Source organism: Acromyrmex echinatior, chromosome 1, assembly GCF_024713525.1.
Source record: "Acromyrmex echinatior isolate Ae372 chromosome 1, ASM2471352v2, whole genome shotgun sequence".
NCBI classification, from domain to species: domain Eukaryota; kingdom Metazoa; phylum Arthropoda; class Insecta; order Hymenoptera; family Formicidae; genus Acromyrmex; species Acromyrmex echinatior.
The window spans coordinates 6,207,499-6,232,159 of NC_141852.1; the positions used below are offsets into that span (position 1 = coordinate 6,207,499).

Here is a 24,661-nt window from a genome sequence, read left to right on the forward strand (position 1 = left end):
TTCTTAATTTTCTTATATTTTTTAATACATTCTTCCATATCTCGCACATTAATTATATATCTAGACTATTAATTCGCTTTTATTACTCCCGTATTACATTATTCTTCCCATCTTTGCAACAAATTGCTATAATATATAATCTTTAACGTTTAAAATCCTTTAAGCGTATAATCCGAGGACAGCGGTCAGCTGTCTGACCTGTCAATTTACTTCAGTCAGCTGGAAATGTAGGGATTACTGGGAAGCTCGCATCATATACTGTGCTCCGCTGTACTCGCATCGTGCGTCACGTGTGCACTTTTTTTGCGCGCGTGTGCATTCATGCGCACGTCGCGTCGTCGGTCGTCGGTCGTCGGTCATAGTGCCGTCATATATACTGTGGTACCGTCGTGCGTCGTCGCCTGGCGTCACATCGCGCGTCTAGAGTTGCCGCCTTGTTCTACCTTGTTCGTATCTTCGCGTCACCGTCACCGTTTCCTCCGCGCGGCTGATTAATTTTATCCACGCGACCGTTCTGTTCTCGCCCGTCGATACGAGATAGTCATCCTCACGCTCAGCGTGCAACGCGCTCATTCCGCTTCCGAAGAGATTCCTCCGTGTGGCAAACGTTTAGGTTAGAAATCTCGCGCGAGTAGTCTTAGCAGCGAACAGTGAACCGAGAAACACCTGTCCGCGTTGTGTGTGCTTTTTTACACATCGCACGCGGGTCTTCGCCGATGTACGCGTGGAGATGCTGAGGGGATGGTCGATAGATTGGCATGATTCGCTTTAACACATCCGAGCTGCGTCTTATAAAAGAGAATGGCGATGGTGAAGAGAGTGGAATCGGTGGAGTGTCAAACCCTAGATTCAGACAGTGACCCCATAGATACAGATGATGGTACGTCGAACCGCCTCTCTCTAAATTTCAGAAATCATCTCTCTTATTATTATTCTCCCAGATAATTTTCCAGATAATTCTCTAAGGTCCGATTTTTTATTATTTGATTAACTTGTAATTTAGACTTAACCTCTTAATGATAATGTAAAAGTTGTGTTGTTTTACTAGCTGTGATGTTTTTCTAGCTATGATTAATCACTAAATTAATGTATAAAAGTATTCAAGTTTAAAAGTAAGACTATATTAAAAAAATATCACTGTAAGTATTATTTTATCTTTGATGTTTAATGTTAAACAAGGATAAAATAATACTTTGAGGCACTCGAATGGTGCTCTAAATGTAGCTTAATATAAGCACGTAATGTATAAGATCTGTCACTACAATGTTTGATCACTGCAATGGAATGCATTTATTCTCACTCAAGTACTCCCCAGATATTATTTTATTCTTGTTTAATATTCAATGAAAAACAAGGATAAAATGATATATGGATGACAGTAGAGTAGGAATCTGAACATATCCATGGACTGCAGTAAACTTTCTATTTTACTTTCGCCAAACTTTAAATATATTTGCTTTTTCACTTTAAGTATAACAATGTACTGTCGCAATACTTATAAAATTATTTTATCCTTGTTGTTTATCAAATGTTAAACGAAGATGATGCTTGCTGAGCATCAAGTGGAACACACCCTAAGTTCATTCACAAAGAATAAGGTAAGACAAATTCTGTTAAAAATGTGACATTATTATTAAAGAACTTTTTGTATAGGAGTTTTTAATATGTATTAACGCAGTGCAATTGATTCTATTTCACTATTGGTAGATATTCTTAAACAAAAAGAAGATTCTAAATGATAAAAAAATATTTCATGATACAGAAAGCTATTCAATGATAGGTTTGTTTCTTTGTAATTAAACTAATGTACACTCATATTTAAAATAAAAAAGATGCATATTTGAAGTTTGGCGAAAGTAAGAAGAAAGTTTTAAAAAGTTACCAATAGATTCATCAATAAAATTCATTCATAAATTTCTTGATAACCTTTAATCTTTAAGTAACCACATATTGTGAAAACGAACCTTTGGGTGGGAATTTTCCAAGGCTACGTTCAGAAATTTCATCCAGATGTATCCAATTATCATTTTATCGTTTGTTTAACGTTCAGAATCACAAGGATAAAATGATACCCGGGTGCATTGGTTTCTGAACGTGAGAGATACGTATCAATACAGAAGTATTCTGTTTTTGTCTTTCATTGGATATTGGACAAAGACAAAATGACTTCTGTGTCGATGTGTCTTTTTTGAAAAGCTCCCATTGCAATTCAATGCAGCGACAAGAACAGAGCTAGTAGTGTTCAAGACATACATGAATCGTTTAGTGGATTAAACAATTGAAGATAATGTCTACTTTTAAATATGAGTAAACGATCCAAACCTTTGTCTCATGTCTTAAAACTCTTAGCTTGTGATAATAGATAACAAAGAAAACAAATTCTATCATTTGCATAAAAATTTGTATGTTTTATTAGCAAAGAAATTAAATACATTGCCTAACAATAAATGTCTCTCTTAGAATATTCCATTATAATTTTCCTTTATTATTAATCCTGTAATTTTTAAAACATTTCGTCCTTGAAATTAACATTCCGTGATGCAAATTTTAGTACTTGCATTTTAGCTCGTCAAATCATTGAGTTTTATATGCGATCGTTATCATGCATGAACGATCCAAAAATTTATTATCTTTAGCAAGATAAAAGTCTTCAGTCAACTTAGTTTTTCTACAATTTTAATATTAATACTCGTTATTTTTTTTTTAATTTAAATACATTGCTTAATTTGTTTCTTAAATTAAATAAAAAATATTGTTCCAATACTCTCTGAAATTTTGTTTGAATCAATATAATATTCTTTCGCGCACAAGTACTATTTATTAATTGATATTATATTGTTTAATTAAATTTATTTGCAGAGAGGATCGATGCTGGAGATATCAAGGCACAAAATCGTTCTTCACAAAAAAGGTGAGTGAGATATTCATCTTTATATCTATGAATATTTTTTTATTTGAATTAAAATTTAAGAGGCAAATGTTTCTATATAGAATGTCTCAGATTTGTACATCCTTTTTTAAAACGAAGGGAAATAATTTTTATAACAAATCTAAAAAATTTTAGTAAATAAATCAGATACGTTTGAATAATGATATTTTTAACTTTTGGTTCCTAGCGGAAATGGGGTTTCTAGACCGGATGTTGAATTTTTTATCACAACAGAGTTTACTTTTTTTATTTACTTTCAAGATTATTTTAAGATCAATGAAAGCATTTCCAGAAGAAATATTTAAAATAAAAGTTTCTTATTTTCGTAATCCGAATCTGCAATAAAAAGTATACATATTTAACAAATTCAACATTTTGTCTGGATAGTCCATTTCCGGAACCGGAAGTTTAAAATATTCGATAGAGTGTACCTGATTTACTATCGAAATTTTTGAGATTTTAATCATTTTGCTTTATTTAAAAAGGATGATGTGGGAGACTAATCAAATTAAAAACCTTGAGATAAATAGAGCGTTGAACCAATGAATGCAGAAGGATTACGACATCGACTTCAGTTTTTGTTGCATGTTTTGTTGCAAAAGCAAATATCGTTCAAAAACTAAAAGCGTAATAATGTCCTTGTAAGAGATCTCCGATTTTGTCATCAAGGTTATCTTATCTGCTGCAGCTAGACTTCTTCAAGCATTGCATCATACAATACATTTGTACAAAAAAATGAATCAGTTGCACTCGATTTAATCGAAAACACCACAGTCATTCTAATGTCACTTAGGGCGACAGGACACGTAGCGCGATTTAGCGATTTAGCGTTATCGCAGTTATCAACATTATGGTAAAAATTATTTCGTCGAACAAGATTTAATTAAGTTTATTTTAAGTATATCTATGTCACGTATTCACTATCAGTAAGAAAATAATCATTTGATTGTTCAGTAATAATTTTCTAAAAGTTAATATCGAAAATATCAACGTTTCTTATTCGCTAAAAGAATCAAGCAAATAAATTACTATGAAAATAAAGAAAGTGTTGAAAAACTAAATATTTTATCAATGTGTTGAAGGACATAATTATTAAACTGTCAAGAAACTTTAGGTTCTTTTACATTAACAAATATAATATAAATCTAAAAAAATAGGTACGGTCAAAAATGACCGCTCAATATTTTTGATGTTAAGCAGTACTCTGATTTTAACGAATCTCCAATCTCTTGCGTTTAAAGAATTTTTCGAAATCAAATCTCAATACAAATAAAAACTAATACAAATAAAAACTGATATTGGCACTGATATTGGCTCGATATTTTCGATCATTTGTAACGCGGTAGTTGAATTCTTTTGTTAGGCAACATAATTTACAAGTACAATCTCGAGAATGTGATACTGTTTGATAACATAGTTGCGAACGTATCTACAGCGTCGTTGTAATCGGAGGACCGATCGAATATCGAAATTGGAGTCTTGCAGATCGTCGTATTTGATCCGGATCCGTTCAGAGCGCAACGTGAATGTATTAACAGGTGTTTCATCGTCCTTCGTGTTATCGAGTGTACAGAATCGCCCGGAGCAATATCAGTGTATGTTCGAATCTATCTGAGATGTTACGACTCCATTATGGAACTTTTTTTTATTAGTTATATACGTCTCGTTTCAATGAGAATCAGATGTAGCAATTAACGAGAAGCAAAAGTGATTGTAGCGGACAGAGAAAAGATCTTTGTCAGATCTAAATTTATGGAAATAGTAGTACGTGTATCTGAAGTAATTCGTAGAAGGGGAAATTTTCCGAGTGACACGTAGCGAAATGGCACGAAATTCTAAGAATGCGTGGAAATACAACGTATTAATTGAGACATCTGCCTCTGGGTAAGTTATATAATTGTTAACATTGTACACTCGGAAAAAACATAATGATGGCAATTATAAAGGTGACAATAAGTTTTAAATGTAAAATTAATATGTTCGGAAAGTTTGTAGTGCTATTTCATTTGTATCATATGTACATATTTTTTTTAATTATTAATTATACCATTTGATGAAGCAAAGTTTCACTTCCAAGAAATTCGTTTTTTTAATTATGGCACGTTGATTTTTGACAGAATTGAACAATCAAAATGAAAAAGTTCCTTTTATTTAATGCGCAATAATAAAAAATCTTAAAAACATTTAAAAAAAAATTTTATACAGCAAAAATTTTAAGTTTTTACATTAAAAAGTCGAAAATTTTTCCAAGTTTTTTTACACATAACAGGTCTATAAATTGAAATAAAAATTTCCTATTTTCTCTAGCTTATAGTTTTCTATAAAAATTATCCAACTCACAAAAATTCAAAAACCATAAGTGATTTTTAGAAAGTAAAGATTTTAAGCTATAAAATTTTTTAAATTTAAATTTTGTTCATTTTGGACGAAGTTATACACAGCAACTTGAATTTTGAAGTTCGTTGCGCCTTGAATTTTGTTTCAATTCAATACATAATTGAATAAACTTATATACAGTTAAATAGACTTTTTGTTACAACAACTGTAAAATAGTTTATTCAATTATCTAGAGAGAGAGAGAGAGAGAGAGAGAGAGAGAGAGAGAGATTATTAGATTCATGATTTTTTATTATATAAATGTTGTATAAATAAGTATGCATACTTTTAATGTTATAATATCTTATATATTGCGAAAAAATTATAATTTTTTCTTTGCAGTTATCATCTTTCTTGATAATCAAACTCGGATGATAATATTAAAATCACAATTTTAAATAAAAATCGAGTATTATTTTTATAATATAAGTTTTAAATATATATACATATCTACGAAACTAATAAATCATGAAATTAGTATCGTATTACTAGTTTCTTACTCATAATCACTTAAATTTTAATAGGTACGCGAATTTCCATAAGCGCCAACTTTAATAGTATCTCGTCGGTGGCAAAACTATTTAGTTGAGGAATTTTTTTTAATAAATTAAATATTTTGTTTGTATAACAAAAAGTTAATTTTGCTTTTGCAAAATAATTTCTTTGCTTTGTAAATAACAAAAATATTTGTTTTACTAAATGAACAATTTAGTTTGTATAAAATTATAATTTTGTTCGGTATATTTTAATCAAATTTTTGTTGCTACAGTAAAATTGTGATTCGTAGAACATAACATTTTTCCTAGTGTAGATGAGCTATCCATAATAAATAGCAACAAATTATTACAAATAATAACGAATATATAATTCATTAAGATATAAGTGTTGTTTTCTAATTGAGAAATAAACTCATATACTAAAATGGAAAATATTTAACCTAATAGTCGCTATCAGTATGTCTGTGCTGAGTATAGGAATTGAATTTGAATTTTTTCAGAGATTCTCACTCTCGATCAACTCGTCTGTTTAAGTGAATCACGCTCTATTCTTGTCATTAATTTCCTATAATTATCTCCGTATCATTTTTTTGTCCGCCAGTAGCAATTCGTCTCTTTTGTTCAGAGATGAATTCCGAGAGACATGACCGACAAAATTGGATTAATGTTCGCGACCATTCTTACTTTATTAAACGCGAGCGTGTGTACATTGTGATTCCCAGCGACTCATGATAAACAACGATCATGACATTAAATTATATGCAGTTTAATAACTGTTAAGCGAGATCACGCGCCTGAAGCGAATGCAATAACATTGTTGTTAATATATATATATATATATATATATATATATATATATTGACTAGATATAAAATCAATTAATAATGCTGAAAATTATGATCTTTTGAAAAAAGATAACGATAAAATTTATAGCAAGAAAAGGTTAACTTCAAATTAATTGGACAATTTGCAGATAATAACATTTTTTTCGGTATTTATTGAAAGCGCGTTATATTTAAATTTTCTTAATTACTCCGTTTCGCGAGAAATATTTATCATGCATATCCGAAAACATCTGAAAACATCTTAATTATACATATATGGAAGAAATAATGTTATTAATAGCACACATTTTACTCTTTAATTGAAAATAATTTTGTCAAGTTGTTAATAGTATTATTGAAATGAATACATCATATTTAAATGTTAAGTGTTTACCTTATTAATACTGTTATTGAATTAACAAGATTATTTTCAATTAAATTGATGCCGATATAAATACAACATCATTTTTTCTTTCATGTACATATGCAATCTTTAAGGTTTAATAATCGAGATACTCTTATCGTATACTTAAAATGCACCAACTTGAAAATCAACTTAATTATAACTTATATAAACCATGTCATATAAATAACTTTTCGAATCAGATGAAATATTAATTCTTGCTTTGATACGTTATGCTTAAAATGCAATAGATACTTGATATTACTATGCAGAGACACTTTGAGTAAAAAGTGTATTTATCCTTCAGACTTCTCTCTCTCTCTCTCTCTCTCTCTCTCTCTCTCTCTCTCTCTTTCGCAACATCATCAACTTAAAAGAGTTTTCACTTTCCTTAATTAATTTAAGAACTCCTCTGAAATTGAATGTCGGAATTTCAAGTCTCTTGATATTCTTGCGTTATCAGTATATAAGACACACGATAATTTATTTTTCTCTCTTTCGTCACGCATATGCACGAATATCACGAAGTCCCCTTCAATCTCGCTGGAATCGTTATCTAGAGCACAGCCTTTCTCTCTCGTCCGAGTTACTTGTCCCAAGTAGTCAGCCTAGGTAGTCTGACTCACCTGATCTTCCGGATATTCACTCTCGCCTTGGTTTTGCTTGTGAAACATGTAACATTTTCATATAACGTGTTGCGGTGTGATTGGTGTTTTTGTCGTGCTTCATCCTGAATCTTTGATCATTATGATCAATTTTTCTAGACGCAAAATATATGTTTTAAACGATAACTTTTTACGGTTAGATACAATGTTGTTACGGTGTGCGGAATTAATTTAAAATATTACTAGAGGACCGTTTTTTTTTATACTTAGACTAGTGTACACTTTTGTAATTAAAGTGAAATAAACATATGTTTGAAATTTAACTAAAGCGAGACGAAAAGTTTTAGAGCACTTTGTGCAGCAATTAAAAAACAAATGTTTGTAAAAACGAAAATGGGAACTTAACGCGGTTTCATTGTAGTTCAGTTTTTTAGATACGCGAAAGACTAGTGACGATTACTTCAGTGAATCATCGCTCGTGGTCATACGAGATTCCTGTCTCATTTTTGCAGCGATGTACACGTGACATTTACTGTGATATATTTATCTCTTAGGATTAGCTTAGGATTAATCTTTGGCTAGTGAGAGAAATGTGAGAGATAACTTGATGTGTGACAAAATAAGTCACAATCTTGACTTGACGTCATGATTTTCTCTGTTTAATCTAAAGCAAAATGACTAAGTTCAGAGGTCCATTGGTGCATCGGATGAGACGTGGATATCACAGTTTGGCGGATATCACGACGAATGAAATGAACCGCTCATTGGTATCGTATGAAAATATAAGATTACTTGGGTTAGTATCCAAAATTGTTGTTTATACATACACTCAAATTAAAAGTTTGGAAACAATTTTAAAAAATTGACATTTTTGGAATTGCTCAAATACTCCGAACAATGTGTTTTTTTTAAATTATAATTCTTTAAATCTAATAATAGTTATTGGATTTAAAGAAAAATGTTAATTTAAATGTTAATTTAAATGTTAATTTAATTCAAAGAAAAATGTTAATTTATAAAAAGCGTTTCCAAAAATTTAGTCTTGAATGTAAGTAGAGTCAAATCCGAGAAATTAAGTCGTTGATTTTCTAGAGTTAATCTCGATGTAGCTTGTTTAACATTTTTCCGGTTAAAACGTCATATTATTCTATAAATTAACCATATTAAATAGAAAAAACGGACAATTACGAGTCTTATTTAGGACTCGTAATTACTACGCGATAATTAGTGCGATTATATTATCAACATATATTTCAAATCTTACATAAATATAATAACTGAACGTTTCGGTTCAATTTGAGCCGCGTATTAAGATTCTTAATTGTCCATTTTTTCTATTTGTTTAATATTTGACTCAAGAGTCCAACTCTGATTATTTGCTTCAAATCGAATATCTTAAAATGTAAATATCCGTTATAAAGCAGCTTCGAATTAAATCATATATCTCGTATTTGCTTAGATCAAGCATTTTTTTGTATGATAAAATCGAATGATTTATATATAGTTTTTATTTGATTCATTTCTGTACGATAATTATACTTATCATTCAATACTCATGCTTTGATGAAAATAATTATTATCATATTTATGGGCAAGAAAATTCATTCAGAAGAAAATAGTGTTGACAATTGTTATATTATTATTAATAAGCGATAAGTGTACATGTTTTATATATAGAATTAATGTACACATGGTTAAATTATTTTATAATTACAATAACTATAAAATAATTTATTCTCAATTATATATGTACAGTGAGAGCAAAAAGTATTCGTACAAGGAAATTTTTTATAAACAAATCTTATTTGTAAAAAATAAACATTAATTAACAATTTTATACAATGAATATTATACTCTAGTCTAACATAAACAAACGAGCTTTGCATGTATTCCTGATTTTAGAAATTAAATTTCTCAACTGTACGAATACTTTTTGAGCATCCAAACAATATTATTTTTAATTTTCGTTTATTTTTCAAATGATATATTTTCTATAATTAATACACATCTTTTTGGTATATATAATTTTAAGAAACATACAGTCTATTTTATTCTTTATGAATAAATTGTTAATTAGCAAGAATGATCGTCGAATCGACATCGAATTGATGTTGAAATCATTATATCAATATCGATTTGATATCAATTCGACGACTTATTTCTTGCTGAATAATATTTACTTTTTAAAAATAAAATTTTTTAAAAAAATATTTTCTCTCTGTACGAATACTTTTTGCACTCACTGTACATTAATTTTATATAAATCTTGTATACATCATCTACATATATATAATAGTTGCTGCTATTATCTTTTTCTCTGAGTACCATGAGAATTTCACATGATGTTTTTTCAGGAACCAAGAAGTATTATGCTTCAATAGTGTATTATAAGCTTGTACAATGGTCGCAATATCAGTGGAATTCTTATTAGAATCTCATTAATACGTATTTGGATTTTCATTAAGTTTCTTTTTCAGTATGCATGCATATGTGTCTAGCTTGCCAAATGAAAGTTTATCATGAGCAGAAAGCGTGCCTTTTACTTGAACTAGTAACTTTCACGCGCGTTAAAATTAAAATCGCCTATAGTATCTTGCGACTTTTGAACATAAGCTATATCTATTTATATATTTTTGTGTAACTTACACAATCAGAATTTATCGTTGCGTCTTGCGATACAAAACCACCAAGATACGTCCACGCCACGAGCGTCCTGACAATGTTGGATTTACTCGATCATGCTCGACTTATCGCGTTTAATTTGACATTCTGTAATAATAAAATGCCGCGTTGTTCAGCGATTAGGAAATCCTCGTGCATGTACATCTGTAGAAGAATAATACAATGTAATATGCGTAATGAATGATTCGTCCTTATCTTTTACATTTATTATATTCCAAAAAAAGCATTAGCCAGGAAATATGCGCTCGTAAACATTGCCAGTTATATAATACGTAATTATAGCTTTATAATTGTATCGTACAAAAATAAGAAATATTTTATTTTTGTGTTCAATCTTAAAATCTTAAAAGTACTTAAGTCCAATTTACTTAAAATCAGTACTTATAAGTCCTTGTTAAAATTTTGTGTTGAACTTTTAACGTATTCGAATATTAATTTAACATAATGTGAGTTTTTAAAATATTTTTTGGATATATTAAATTGATATTTTAAACATTTTTTAGCTAATTTATGAGTAAATGAATAAATAACAAAATTAATGTATTTTAAAACGTAAATTCTAAAATAAATTAATAAAATCCTACAATATTAAGTTAATATAGATAAATGTTAATTTTACTGAAAAAATATATTTCCACAGTTTGCTTACAAATTGTGTTAATGTTTTGTGTTAATTTTTTACATAATATCGTTTAAAATAGGGATGCTCCGGATATCCGAAAAGTATCCGGTATCCAGTATTAGCTCGCATTTTTTTACTATCTGAGCGGATAGTCAGATATCATTAATATCCGGGAATATATCCGGTTGAAATTTTATATTGAAAGTTTGCGTCATTGATGCAGACTTTAATTCTTTTTAACTGAACTTTGTACACAGTTTTCCTCTTCTTCTTTTTACGTTGGGGAAATAAAAAAAAAAGATAAATTGTGCAAGAATTGTTCAGCTAAGACTGTATTCGGGCGATATCAGCGTTATCGAATCATTCTATGTTTATTATTCATTAGACGTAAAACAGGAATAGGAATAGAGCGTGTTCCGAATTACACATGAAACACTTGCTGCATCATTTGTCCTTGTTGTTCATCGAATACTAAAGAAGGATAAAATGATATATCTGCCACTGACATATTATTAAAGTCAACCCTAGATAAATTTTCGTCCATTTAAAAAGATTCCGAAGGCCCGGAAGTAATTAAAGAACGTTGACATTATCAATAATTGATAAATTTACGATTATTAACATATTTGGATGATATATATCATTAATTTTTAATTATATAGATGTTCTGTAAATGTATACTCAATGCTATAATATTTTATATATTGCAAAATTATTTTTTCTCTACTTCTTTCTCTACTTTTTTCTCTAATTATTATCTCTATTGATAATCAAACTCGGATGATAACATAATTATTATTACTATTTTTCCCTTACAGTACTTTTGCTTTTTACTCTCTTTTTTTTATTTAGCTTTTTTTTAGACATTGTCCCGGAATCCGGAAAATATCGGATATCCGACTCGAAAAATTGCCTTCTTGGATATCCGATCGGACATTGGATATCCGATGTTACATTCTTTTCGGATATCCGATATCTGGAGACAGGATAGTGTCTCGGCGTTAACATATCCGATATTCGATAATTTTACGACTCTATGCATCTTTAGTTTAAAACACGTGAAATGTTTTAAATTTAACAAACGGTTCATTCCAACTTATATTGATTTATGGCTCACGTGTCAACACATGGAATAATAATAATATATTCAAAACAATAATTTAAAGATAAGTAAAGATAATCCATTTATAGTATCATAAGTGTTAAGTTAATGGTTAGCGTAATGAAGTTTAATGACAGGTGTAATGAAGAGTAATTTGGAATGATAAGGATTACCCATTTATGTTTATCATTTCAAATCATTCTAGGTTATGTGTGTGTGTATGTGTGTGTGGATGTGTGATCTTATCTTTGTTTTTATCTTTCTAAATTATTATTATTTTAGAAATATTATTATTATTTTCCCACGTGTTGACACACATAAGGCTGCGGTCAAAGTCTCACTACAAATGTTTGAAGCGTTTGGTGGACCAATTACAAAAAAGAATTTTACAAATTGACCAATCAAAAATTGCTTTAAAGCATTTGTAGCATTACGTTGATCATACTCTTGATCAATATAAGTGAATTGTTTGGGACACATAAAGTATGTTAAATTTTTCCTATCATGAATCGAAAATTATTTCTTCGAGATTAAAATAGGACGAGGGAAAAATATTTGAGGAAAAATTCAGTCTTCGTTCGTGAGGGTGAAATCAATTTAGTCTCGATTATCCCGGTACCTTCCATGGAATTCCAAGTATTCGAGCTCTTCATTGAACGGTCCTTTGGCGCCTCCAGGTCGGCATTGTCACGTATGCCGAGCTGGTCGCATATCAGCTGACTACGCGCGATCGTCCGGCTTTTATCCTCTCTGTTGGACGCGACAAAGAAGTGCCGTGGGCAAAAAGGCAATCCGTGAGCAACCGATCGTGGGACAGGCGATTAGTGAAGTTTATCAGTCGCTCGGTGATATCAATTCGTGTCGAGTATCGCGTAATATTTTGGTGCCGTATGTTCCCCACTTATACGCCGCCTTCGATTCGTAAAATCGCGAACGTTTCTGCAATCTGCTGGCGAAAAATCGCATTTCTATAAGGGTGACCGATCGCGATTGACGATCGTTCGTTTCCCTGGATCGTTCTCTCCACAGCGTGTCTGAAATAGTCGGACGTTGAAGTTTTCATTTGGTGAATAGCGATAAGAAATTCGATTCAGTTTGTTAACGTTGGTTCGAAATCGAATCACGATTTTATATCGCGGTTTTTATCAAAGCGCCAATAGATAGGCGGACAATGAAGCAGAATTTTCCTTGATAACGTAAAATTTTCCCGCGAGAACTTCTCTCGTAATGATTAACATTCACTTAGGAAAACCGATTGCATAGAAATTTACACAGCATATTGCGTATGCTATTTATTTTTTAAAACGTTGTTACAATACTCGAGTAAATAAAAACAAGGATATCCTTCCGAAGTAATTATTTTTCTGAAATAGTTTTCCAGAAGCTAATATCTTTGGCTACGTTTGTGGAACACGCTATCAGCACTATTGTGTCATTCTACCTTTATCATTCATTGGACGCAAAACAAGGCTAAAATGATGTAATTAGTGCTGATAGCGTGCTCTCTGAACATAGCCAAGCATGTTTCTGAAAATTATTTCAGACAAATAATTACTTCAAAAAGATATTCCTGTTTATTTACTCGATCATTGCAAAGTTTGAAAGAACAAGTCATATACGCAATATGTTATTACATAATTGATTTTCCTGAACGCCCTTATATTTCAACATAAAAAATTGACAGTTTTTTAAATTAGCAAATATCTACTTCGATTTGTTGAAAATATAACTTTGTTCCAAATTTTTTTTTCAACTCTGCGTACTTATTTATCGTGCCGGAAACGAAATAGATAATTTTCAAGAGTCTGAATTGAAGAAGATAAGAAATCATGACGTAAAATATTGCAACAAAAATATTTTTAAAAATTTTAAGATTTAAAAAACTTATTGGAAAACTTCAGACTCTATTTGATGATGAATAGTGAAGAAAGATTGCCTCTTCTTGGCGGCAAAACTTATGGCGCCGTTAATACTTTCTGGTAAGCTCCTTGGAGAACTGCTTAATTGTTATGTAATGTTACGTTTTCAAGAAACGTTGTTAAGAAACGATTTCTATAAAATTGCTCAAGATTTAATTGATTTTCTATTTCCTTGTAAATCAAATGAAATAAAAAAAAATGGAGATTTGAAGGGATCTCAGCCACTTTTAGAATAGTTTTAGAAATGATTATTTACATAATTTCTTAAGCATTTTTTTCATCAACATGACACAAGAATAACATCAAATTAAAACGAAATGAACTCGCACATTAACTCTTCTCAGTTTCTTGACTGCACGGAAAGAACGACTTTGCTGAAGTATTCAAAATTTTAGTCAGATAGAGATTGAAAATAATTTTGTTGGATCACCATCAAAATAATTACGTATAAGAATCTCAAACATGATAAACAATACTTCAAAAATATTGATATTTAGAAACCAATTTGAACGTTCTACATAATTATTTTGATTTTTTAATAAAATTATTTTCAGATCTGTATCTAGCTAAATTTTTGGATACTTCAGTAAAACTGTTCTTTTCATGTATAATTGTATATTTTAATATCAAATTTATAAATTATAATCCTGTCTGCGTAGTATTCGAGTGAATCAATTTATCTGCGTGACGTTTACAATACAACTTTGTTCAATGCAATTTATAATGCAACAACAATTTATAATATCGCAACTTCGATGAATATTGTTGTCTGCAGAACTCGCTGAGAAATTTGTTTCCGCAGTCGACATATTATTGTTATCCGCGAGTCGTGAATTGCAGATAAAGAGAATTTTTGACGAAATTCGAGATATGTATGACCGACTGAGGTTCTTTCCATTGTCTTCTGATGATAGATCATTGCATGTTTAACATCAGCTGAAATTCTCTACTGTAAATTAATAGTGCACGCAATTAACTTGTAATTTTGTTGAATCTTCTCGAAATTTTTGTGATCTTATCTACGATACTGTTTATTCACGTAATGATGAATATGAGATTTATGTTTATCGCGTCAGTTAGACGATTGAGCAAATGTATAAAAAAGATTACCACAGTAAATAAAATATTAACCAGTTTCAAAATATTGCATCGTGATTAGTCATTTCGCAATTTATTTTATGTGATAATCACACAATCGTCTTGTGTCTATCTTAAGTCTTCGGTCCACAATGTTAAAAATTGGTCCGAGATCTTAAATGGAAAAAGAATTGACTAATCGTATTTATCATGTGATTAAATTGTTCAAATATAATTTGTTAATTCTTTCTCTCTCCAAAATCTCCGAGCGATTTCTAGTATTATGGACATAAAGCTTTAGAATAGAATATGTAGAATATAAAAGAAGTAATAAAACCTAAATATAAAATGTGATTACTAATTTATTAAAATAATATTAAGCAATATATTTATTAAGATAATATAGTAAAATGTATTAAAGAACAAAAGATAAATGAGTGTGTTCTTAGATAAAAAAGAAGAATAAATGTTCCTGATATGAATATTTGATCGCAAATGCTTTATTATCGAAATAATGAACACAAATAAATTTAAAATAATAACTAAATCAGGTCAAGTATGCTTAGGCGTGTGTGAAAATAAAAAAATATATCACTTGACTTTTAGAGCTATTATATGTAATACTGTATTTCGAAGCATTTGTGACCTAATATTCATTCAATAGTAGTATTATTATCAATAGGAACATTTGTTTTTTTTATCCAAGAATAAATATGCTTACAAAGTTTTAAAACATATTTTTTACTTATTCTGCACAATTTTATATATATACATATATATATTAATATATGTATATATATATATTACATTTATTATATAAATATTAAATATTTGACAATAATATTATAATATATAATTACTATATGTATGACATAAATATTATACAAGATGAGGTCCATTTAACTTGAAAACCTTGAATATTTTACTTATTTTTGATGGTACGAAAAAATGTTTTAGATGAAAGTAAAATAGTTTCGAGAAGGACGTATTTTTTTACGGGATTGAAGTTGTTTTTTTTCACGTGAAAGCACCATATAGATATAAAAGTCACCTTAAAGCGATTTATTTTTATAGATATTTTTACATAAAAACTAGTAAAATTTAGATTATTATTAATTGGCACTTTTTACACATCATATTACATTAAATTTCAATAATGAAATACATTATATTCTGCGAAAAACTAAATTAAGATCGATAATGTCTCGGCTTTATTGTGCCAAAGCTATAGAAACCACTTACGCGTTGCACAATTCTGAATTTACTGTTAAATTTTACAGGGATGGCTCCGACGACACCGATTACGAGGGTACCACACACCTGGTGCGCGTACCGCGCGTGTCGGAAACACGGCAGCTCGTGGAGGAGACCAACACGGTTAAAATCAACATTAAGGGCATGACCTGCCAGAGTTGCGTGACGAACATCGAGAGGATAATTGGCAAACGGCCCGATGTCGTTAACCTCAGGGTGATTTTGGAGGAGAAAGCTGGCTATATTAAGTATAAGACCAACGAGACTACGCCACAAATATTGGCGGAGGCAATCGAGGAAATGGGGTTCACCGCTACCCCGTCCGACGAGTCTACGGAATACGAAGAGAAAATTTCTTCAGTACTTAGCACCAGTATCTGCTTCATTCACATAGAAGGAATGACGTGTACGTCATGTGTTAAAAACATCACCGGTAAGTTGACATCTGAAGATAAAATAAACTCGGAGTGCGTGACTCAGCGCTCATCGATACCATCTGAAAACTGAATACTAGGGAATCTAAATTCTTATTTATTCTATCTGTAATTTTTGCATTCATTTAAAAAAAAGATTGTACATGAACAAGATTGATTGTCAATGATTATTTGTATATGAACAAGCAATCATTGTCAATCTTGTTCATATATAAGTAATAACTAAATTAAAATTTTGAAATTTTATGCTTTGTATTCAGATCTTACATTACTTAGATCCGATATTTCTTGTAAGAGTCATATATATCTTCTTTTGTAGGTGCTCTGTCCAAAAAACCCAGTATAAAGAACGTGAGCATCAGCCTGAAGAATAAAGAAGCCAAAATTTATTATAGTACTGATTTAACGCCCAATCAGATAGCAATTTATATACAAGAATTGGGCTTCAACGCGTATGTGAAAGAAACGGACGACATTGAGAGATCGCAATCGGATCTTGTTCTTAATAAAAAGAAGAAAAAGAAAGAAGTGGAGAAGAAAAAGGTGGAGAAGGAGGTGATATTGCAAGCAAACGGAGCTGGTGATATCAAAGAACTGTCGAAAGAACAAAAGTGCTTCTTGCATGTAACAGTACGTTGTGCCTCGTATTTTTGTATATATTTACAAATTTTCCATGTAATGATATAACGCTTCGCATTAGCATTATAAACGATTGGATAATGGATTGATTTTTTTATGAAAAAGGGTATGACTTGCGGTTCCTGCGTTGCTGCGATAGAGAAACATTGCAAAAAGCTGTATGGCGTAAACAGCATATTAGTGGCTTTGATGGCTGCCAAGGCAGAAGTCACATACGATCCCAGCAAAATAAGACCGGGGGATATCGCTTCCAGTATATCAGAATTGGGTTTCCCTACGACCTTAATCGAGGAATGTGGGAGTGGAGAAGGCGATGTCGAATTAAAAGTAAGATAGTTGAAAATTTAAGTTATATTTTCAGATTGTGGCATTAATATTAATTGAAAACAGATATCTCTTTGGCCATTTAATTGGTAAATAAATCCCACTTGTCTATAATAATGGTATAAAAAGATTTTAATTTAAATTATGTAGAAAGTTAGATAATATCTGCGTTCAGAAGATAAAGCTGCTCAATGAGCACTTAACAATTCTTTTTTCTGGTCAATTATTTGTAATATCAAGTGAATCATAGTCTGATTTTTGCATTTAGTACTTTGCTGAATCTAAATGTACAAATCAATCATAATAAAGAATTACTGAGAACGCTCAGTGGCTTTGTCTTCTGAACATAACTATTTCGTATATACATTTTATGTAGCACAATCCTGATTGACAAGTTGATTTCAGATTATGGGCATGACATGCGCATCGTGTGTGAATAAAATAGAGTCAGCCGTGAAGAGACTACCTGGTATACGATCGGCGATGGTTGCTCTAGCAACGCAGCGGGGAAAGTTCAAGTATGACGTAGAAAAGACCGGTATCAGAGATATCGTCGAATGTATCAATAAATTAGGATTTACGGCCCAACTATTTAGCAATCGAGATAAGGAGAGTAGAGACTACTTGGATCAAAAGTAAATACAATTTTTATGAATAATGTATGCATTGCGATACAAGAATTTTTAATGATCATTGTGTTGCAGAGAAGAGATAAGTAAATGGCGAACGGCGTTCTTGGTATCACTGATTTTCGGAGTTCCATGTATGGCAACGATGACGTATTTTATGATAGTTATGTCCTATGGAAATAAAACGCACGAGGAGATGTGTTGCATAGTGCCTGGGCTTTCCTGGGAAAATCTGTTACTCCTCGTGTTCTCCACACCAGTGCAGGTATGCGCAATATAATAGACACATTTACCTTTACGGTATCTGACCGTGTATGTTTTGAATTAATTATTCGCATTACTATTCGCGCATGCAGTTCTTTGGCGGTTGGCATTTCTACGTGCAAGCCTATAAAGCTTTGAAACATTGTACGACTAACATGGACGTTTTAATCTCAATGACTACCACGATCTCATATCTTTACTCCATTGCCGTTCTCACTGCCGCTATAATAATGAAAGAGAACGTCAGTCCACAAACGTTCTTCGACACTCCACCAATGCTTCTTGTCTTCATCAGTCTGGGAAGATGGCTCGAGCATGTAGCGAAGGTATTTTATACTTTAATTTCTTCTGTGTAAAAAGATGTATAAAATATATCATTATTCATATGAAAAATAACTTTAAAATATATATTTCGCTTTTAGGGAAAAACATCCGAAGCTCTCTCAAAACTATTATCTTTGAAAGCCACAGATGCTGTGTTGGTTTCGTTAGGATCCAATAATGAAATACTATCTGAACGCTTGATAAGCATCGATCTGGTGCAACGCGGCGATGTACTGAAAGTAGTCCAAGGCGCCAAAGTGCCCGTTGATGGTCGTGTACTGTCCGGTCAGTCTGCATGCGACGAAAGTCTTATTACAGGTGAGAGCATGCCAGTACCAAAGAAGAAAGGTTCATTGGTAATCGGCGGTTCGATCAATCAGAATGGACCATTGCTGGTCACCGCCACTCACACGGGTGAACACACAACGCTGGCGCAGATCGTTCGTTTGGTAGAGGAGGCGCAAACGAACAAAGCACCTATTCAGCATCTGGCTGACAAGATAGCCGGGTATTTCATACCCCTGGTCATAGCAGTTTCTATAGTGACGCTAGTGATTTGGATTATTATCGGCTACATAAATATCGAGCAATTGCCCATATCACACAATGATCAGATCAATAAGCATGGTATGAATCGCGAGGAGATCATATTTCAGTACGCTTTTAGAAGTGCCCTGGCAGTACTCGCGATCGCTTGTCCCTGTGCGCTCGGCCTGGCCACACCGACCGCGGTTATGGTTGGTACAGGCGTAGGCGCGCTGAACGGCATCCTAATTAAAGGCGCTGAGCCGCTGGAGAATGCGCACAAAGTCAAATGCGTTCTCTTCGACAAAACGGGAACATTGACACACGGTACTCCTACCGTCACCAAGATCGCTTTATTTGTGGAAGAGAGGATCTGTTCACTGGGGAAGATGCTGCTAGTCGTTGGCACAGCGGAAATAAACAGCGAGCATCCTATCGCATCAGGTAAACATCATGTTTCTTATGTAATTATATTAATGTTTAATTACGCGAAAACGTGTAATGATCGTTAATTCTTTTTGAAGCAATCGTACGTTTCGTGAAAGAGACACTCGGATTGACGACTACTGGACAGTACTCGAATTTTCAAGCGGTTGCCGGTTGCGGTTTAAAATGTAAAGTAACTCATTTGGACGGCGCACTGTTCGAAGTATTAAAGTCCGAACAGATCGTCAACTACATGAATCATGCATACGATTCACCAGTTGGAACATACATTCTCAATAACGTGCCTATCGAAGCTATGCCGATTGCCGAGATAACACAAGAGAAGCAAAATATAGATCTACAATTACTTTTAAGTCCCGGTATGCGTGGCGATCCAGGTGACTTAGACGACATGTACGAGGTCTGCATCGGTAACCGGGAATGGATGCGTCGGAATGCGATCAATATTCCGGAGGAAGTTGAGAGGCAAATGGTTAACGAGGAGGATCTAGGACACACTGCAGTCCTAGTCTCAATAAACAATATGCTTGTCGCCATGATCAGTGTTGCCGATACGGTGAAACCTGAGGCACATCTCGCCATTTACACTCTAAAGAAAATGGGATTGCAGGTAATTCTCTTGACGGGTGATAACAGGAAAACTGCGGCTTCGATTGCCAAACAGGTACAAAATGAGATCCTCTTATACTTATAAGATTTAATTTCTGCGATAAAATCAATTTCTATTGGCTTTATTTCCTGGGAATATATAGGTTGGCATCAGCAAAGTTTTCGCGGAAGTCTTACCATCACACAAGGTGGCTAAAATTCAGCGACTGCAGGATCAGGGTCTAAGAGTCGCCATGGTGGGAGATGGTGTCAATGACAGTCCGGCTTTAGCTCAATCAGATGTCGGCATTGCTATCGCATCGGGAACAGATGTTGCTGTGGAAGCTGCCGACGTGGTTTTGATGCGCGTAAGTCATATACCAATAAGCGAAAGTAATATGTCCTACAAATTGTTACATGAAAATGATGTTAAATCTTTTGCAGAATGATCTTCTGGACGTAATCGCGTGTTTAGATCTATCGAGAAAAACAGTTTGTAGGATAAGACTGAATTTCTTACTCGCTAGTGTCTACAATCTTCTGGGCATTCCCATAGCTGCCGGAGTATTTAGCTCCTTTGGTTTCTTCCTACAGCCATGGATGTCTTCCGCTGCCATGGCTTTAAGTAGCGTATCAGTAGTAGGAAGTTCCTTATTATTGAAACTGTGAGTAATTATATCTCTTTTTAATTTTTTAAATATTTATGTCGTTTTAAAAAAAGAAAGAAAAATTATATTACTTCATAAGGAATAGGATATTTTAATGTATATAAATTATCTATGCAGTTATCGTAAACCAACTAAAGCTACATTGGAAACTTCCGAATATACAGCAGCTATGCAAGCCCATTCCACAGCTCGAACGATCGAATTAGATACGATATCACTTCATCGTGGATTGGATGATTCGGTCGTACCAATAAATAGATCGACATCCACATTGTCCAGGTATAGGCAAATGAATATGTTGCGTTTACAAAACTCCATTGGCAGCAACTCCATTGCTTAACATTCTGCACAACTAACTGATGTTAACTTTGGGAGGAAATTATTTGTTTCTTATACTAACCATGTACAAAATGCCAAACTTATTTTTGATAATGCAACTTATGCTCTTCCCTCTCTTCGCTTATTGCTTATTGAATATTGTGTTTATTGTTTGCGAATAATATAATCATATGTAACTAATCAATAACTTCATGCTTATACTCTTTGTAAATAACTTATATAATTTAATTAAGTTCATATTTTGATAAACATAGATCTTGTAAAATATATTTTATATATTATATTATTTATATATATATATATATATATATATATATATATAAAATGTTTATACATGATGATTCTTAAATGCATATTTTGATTTTAATTTGAAAATATCAATCAATGTTTTCCTACAATTTTCTTTTTGAAATATATTTTCTTAATAATTTTCACTTCTTAAAATTTTTCCAAAGTATAAAAATACAACTTCTGCCTAACTTCTTATTTGAGAGATTGAAAAGAAATTGAAATCACTATATATATTGAATTAAGAATCATTCTGTATGTGTTTTCTAAAATCAAGCTGTAATTTCATGTATGAGTTACGTTATTCGTATTTCATAATGGATTTGATTGAAATTATGATTTCTGCTAGAAGATTTTATTTCATATATTACAAAAGTTTCACTTATTCTCAAGAAATGCTGGTTCGTTACTTATAACAAAATATAAGACTGAGAAAAAGAACGTTCTCGCCTGCGGAGAAATGTATTATTATCTAATTGAAATTATCTTCGTTATAGAAATAGTTATTTACAATGAATAGTGAATGAGATTAAGTAATTAATGAATAAATTATATAGATAATATAGTGAAATATGTAAATAGGTTACACTGTGGATTGTAATTGTGTCCGAAAAACTGTATGAATATAATGTATGAATTTTATTCTACTGTACAAATATTTTCAATGGATAAATACTCATATGTGCATCTTTAATTATATTACCTAATTATATCCTACTTGTGACTAATACGTTTGCAGTAATCACCTCCATAGAATGTACTTTACATGAAAAGAAGTATATTTTATGCAGATTTTTATATTTTTCATGCTGTTAATACATTACATCTCCATTGGGAAAAATAACAAATATATAATTTATTGAATTTATTGCATTTACAAAACTAATATAATATATTATTACGCTATATACCATTGTCACATACAAATCTATGGATAGTGAAAAATTAGCTAATATTAAAATTAATGTTAGCGCATTGCACAAAATCTATTTACAGAATATTTGGAAAGTCAAAAGTCGAGGAAGGCCATCTTCTTGGCGAGGAAACAGATGAAATTGATTTAGCTGTGGATTTTTCAAATTATCGTAAAAACGTGAAGAACTCTGCGGACATAACTTCTGTATAAATTTTATAAGAGTATTATCTAACAAGGATTTTTTCTTCTGTTAATTTTGTAGAAAATTGATTGAATGTTCAATGTCAATAATTTTTTTTTTTTTTAATATTATAATAAAAACTAACAGAGAAAAATGTAAAAAGTCACAACTAATAATTCTATTATAATATTCACAAGACAATTTTCATCTGTCACATTAAAAATAAGCTACATCACAAAAGCAATATCAGTAATTTGTATAAGACTTTGTTAGTTGACAAATTAATTTGAGTGATATTTATGCTCAAACGAATCAGTTAATATATTTTTATAGACTTTATATATTAAGATGTATAAATAATACTGATTTATCTAATTATAAATGTTTGATAACAGGATATAACTTTTTTCATTGCAATTAATACAAGTATGAACAATATAGTCTTATCTCATTATACAGGGTTTTTTAAAAGTGTGGAAAGTTGTTTCTCTTTATCATTCTGTGTACAGACATGAGAACATGTCGCAGCTGCAATTCACATCAATTTAATTTGTGATAATAATACACTGGGCAGCGTTTTTTCACATAGTATCCCTGAATATCCCTACTGATTATATGATAATATGGAGTATGGAGTTGACCACGCTTTCTTCTCCTTTACGTTAATTGAAGAGAAGATTTAGTAGCAAGGTGACGCTAAAAATTTGTAATGAAGAATCGCGACAAACCTTTTCAAAATCTAACCTCGCCTGTGGCTTTGGAAGAAGGCTAATCGAAGAAATTTCTATATTCCTATTTAACTTAAAAAAAAATTTTTTTTTTCACTTTGTGTATTAATAAATTAAAATAATTCTTGCGTACTATGTCGTTGACCAGCACTCGCACCAAAAGCTAGAAATATTTTTTTGAAATATCGGAACACGTGCTTCATTTTTACAAAAATTATTATGAGATTTTCACACTTTTAGGAAACTATATACAAACGTACTTAACAAATAGAAAATGAGAAAAATTACATCTTACATATATTTTATAAAATATAAGTAGTTTCTCTATATATGTCTCTTTACTCTCTATATACTTTATATGCGTTTTATACACTGAGAAATTACATACACTCTTTTTTCTAGATGTTAAAATACAAAATATAAAATACAAAACTATTTTATATAAAAAATGTACTAGGAAATTTTAGAATTAAAAAAATTTTTTAAAGTTTGTTATGTTTTCAACTAAGTTTTTTAAATTAAATTAAATATTTTTTAATGTATAACATACATATTGTAGAAAGCGCCAATAATCGGTCAACGTTAGATATTATGAATACATATGAATATATATTCTTAATTTAAATTTAATTATCTCAGATGTGACTGTGCGCCGAAACATTTGGACATTAACTACAATCGATCTGAAATGTTAATAATATTATAAACATGATGAGGAGTCGAAACATTCGGACATTCCTATATATGAAATAATCCTGCCCTAAATTAATTCGGTAAAGAACTTATTGCGAAAAATATTACCTCAGCCAGGATTTTTTATGAGTTCAGAAGATTTCATGTTAAAAATCTTCGATTAATTGTGATTTACAACTCTGAGTGAGAATCATAATCTACTTAAATGTATTGTAAAATATAAGAAATCCTAAGCTGCAACTCTTATTAAATAAAAAAGAAATATGAGCAACAATGTTATTCGTTACTTTTACATTAAAAAATTTTTATATTAAATATATTTATTTTTTACATACTAATGAAACATTATCTAATATTTAAAACACCTACAGGATAAAACAAACA

The 24,661-nt window shown here is 31.3% G+C and overlaps 1 protein-coding gene across 5 annotated transcripts; it reads left to right on the forward strand.

Annotated features, from left to right (window-relative positions):
- The first annotated feature begins 353 nt into the window (after nucleotides 1-353).
- ATP7 (copper-transporting ATPase 1) lies at nucleotides 354-24,551 on the forward strand. Of its 5 annotated transcripts, XM_087411821.1 has the most exons (15): nucleotides 354-880; nucleotides 1,542-1,598; nucleotides 2,860-2,911; nucleotides 16,317-16,723; nucleotides 17,044-17,354; nucleotides 17,469-17,690; nucleotides 18,093-18,322; nucleotides 18,392-18,581; nucleotides 18,673-18,906; nucleotides 19,003-19,873; nucleotides 19,954-20,540; nucleotides 20,629-20,832; nucleotides 20,909-21,129; nucleotides 21,250-21,411; nucleotides 22,756-24,551. In XM_087411821.1, the coding sequence occupies exons 4-15, from the start codon at nucleotides 16,435-16,437 to the stop codon at nucleotides 22,883-22,885; spliced, it is 3,651 nt and encodes a 1,216-aa protein (XP_087267947.1). In that variant the 5' UTR covers nucleotides 354-880; nucleotides 1,542-1,598; nucleotides 2,860-2,911; nucleotides 16,317-16,434; the 3' UTR covers nucleotides 22,886-24,551. The 5 variants fall into 5 exon arrangements, with proteins under 5 accessions (XP_087267947.1, XP_011050665.1, XP_087267939.1 ...); XM_011052363.2 differs by lacking the exon at nucleotides 1,542-1,598; XM_087411814.1 differs by lacking the exons at nucleotides 354-880; nucleotides 1,542-1,598; nucleotides 2,860-2,911 and adding exons at nucleotides 12,756-13,106; nucleotides 13,914-14,019.
- Nucleotides 24,552-24,661: the final 110 nt, after the last annotated feature.